At 49.2% G+C, this 1,979-nt stretch overlaps 1 protein-coding gene across 1 annotated transcript in view; it reads right to left on the reverse strand.

The window, feature by feature from the left end:
• Positions 1–499: 499 nt before the first annotated feature.
• Positions 500–1,979, reverse strand: part of EMH_0050690 (uncharacterized protein) — a gene marked incomplete at both ends in the record, with an annotated part of 5,441 nt that continues 3,961 nt past the window's right edge. The window contains 2 exons of the mRNA XM_013496675.1: positions 500–1,470; positions 1,708–1,963. Coding sequence (XP_013352129.1) covers positions 500–1,470; positions 1,708–1,963 — 1,227 coding nt within the window. The remainder of the gene's footprint in view (positions 1,471–1,707; positions 1,964–1,979) is intronic.

The raw sequence follows: 1,979 nt of genomic DNA on the forward strand, positions 1-1,979 counted from the left end.
AGTCACAGAAAGTGAAAACCAACGAATTGCAGCATATACTAAGATTCAAAATGCCGGTAGAGCCTTCCCGTTACCCCTTCATTGCTGGTGTCGCCTAACTGTCGCACCAAGCAAACTGAAATTTCATATACCATAAACCCTAAACCCTAAATCCTAAACGCATTGTGTTAAGTAAGAGAGCTGTTGCAACACACAACCAAAACAGTTCACATACAGAAAAAGCAATCTGTACTAATTTGCAAACGAAGCACTGCAGGCGCTCGTTTGCTAGTTTTGTGGGTAAACATATGAGTTCAAAATTTCCTAGAAACATCATGAAAGCTGTTATTTCAAGTGGCTAATGGCTTTCATGAGCTGCGTCTAAGAATACTCTGCGTGAGTCTAGAGAAGTTGAACGAAGCTGCATACGCGCGATCTGAAACAACAGCATAAAGTTTTTGTTTTAAAAAAAAGATGAATATCATTTGAAATAATTTTCCTTTCATTTTATCCAACTACATTAAGCACTGCGATCGCATAGATACGGCAATGGCGTCCACTTGCACTGAGAAAGCTGCATTACTCCTGCTGCTTTTCTTACGCCTTTCGCCAGCATCTTGGGCAATCTCTGCAGCTCTTCAGGATATTTCAAAACTAGAGAAAGTATTAATCCCTGAGAAAATGCAGCTAAAGATTCACTTGTTTCCTCATCCTCATACAAATTCTTGCATTCATCTTCTATAGACTGCAACGCGAAACCCTGCCGCCTACTCAGTTTCAGATACTGCTCGAGAGAACATCTTAGGAAAGCTGTTGCAGATACAGTCATCGTCTGTGTAGTTTTTGCTGTTGTCATGTGAAGAGAACAAACATCTGCAGTTTCAGTTTCAGTTTCAGTTTCAGCTTTCCGGTTGCTTTCAGGGCCCCGGGGCACTGCGCTTGTGTTTAGATGCTGCAGCAGATCCAGCTGTACAAATAGCCGCAACACAGTCAGCACTTCCAGCTGATTAAACTGTATATGATGCTGCATAAAGTAGCTGGCGATTGCATGCAGCACCTGCTGCAGCAGTTCAACATCTAGGAGTTGCTGGCGCAGCAGCAACGGCTGCTTCCGTTCTTCCCAGTTATCTTCACTCCAGCATGCAGCACTTGCTGCTGCCTTCATTTCAAGCAGCAGCAGCAGACGGAGGCCCTCAGCAACCTGTGATACATCTGCTGCTGCTGCAGCAGCAATACCACCCACCAGAGGCAGCAGCAGCTCCCGTGCAAGCTGCTGCTGCTGCTGCACTGAGGCGCAGGAGGCTTTGAGGATCCTCGCTGTGGCCCAGAAGACAGTACACCAGCTCCCATAAGCAGCAGCAACCTCAGCAGCAGCAGCAGCACTTGCTGCTGCTGATGCTGCTGCTGGTGCTGCTTCAGGTCGGCTGCCAGCAGCAGATTCCACACAAGCTGCTGTGCTGTTGCTGTCGTGTGCAGCAGGCGCAGCAGCATCTGCTGCAGCAAATGAAGCAGCAGCAGCAGTTTTGTCTCTTTCACCTCTCCCTGTTCTCCTTTCAGCTGTTGTTGAGCTCCTGCGGCTCTTGTTCTCTTTAAGATAGGTGTACGTACACCCGAAAAGAGAAGAAGAAATACAATTAAAAACAAAGCGAAGCTGCTGCTCATCCAGGCTAAGACCAGCAGCAGCAAGAGAACGACAGACAGATGCAAGAACACCTGCAGGCATCCTACCCGGCTGTGATTGCCGTAATACAGCAGCAGCAGCAGCAGCAGCAGCAGCAGCAGCAGTTGGTGGCGATGCATCAGGAGGAGCAGAGGGCTGCTCCTCCTGATGCATCGCCACCAACTGCTGCTGCTGCTGCTGGTGCTGCTGCTGCAGCTCTCTGTGCTGCTGCTGCTGCTGGTGCTGCTGCTGCAGCTTCCTGTGCTGCTGGTGCTGCTGGTGCTGCTGGTGCAGATGCTGACGGTGTTGGTGGTGATGCAGCAGCTGCTGGTGATGCTGG

Source organism: Eimeria mitis, genomic scaffold (assembly GCF_000499745.2).
Source record: "Eimeria mitis Houghton genomic scaffold, Emh_scaff2233, whole genome shotgun sequence".
NCBI classification, from domain to species: Eukaryota; Apicomplexa; class Conoidasida; order Eucoccidiorida; family Eimeriidae; genus Eimeria; species Eimeria mitis.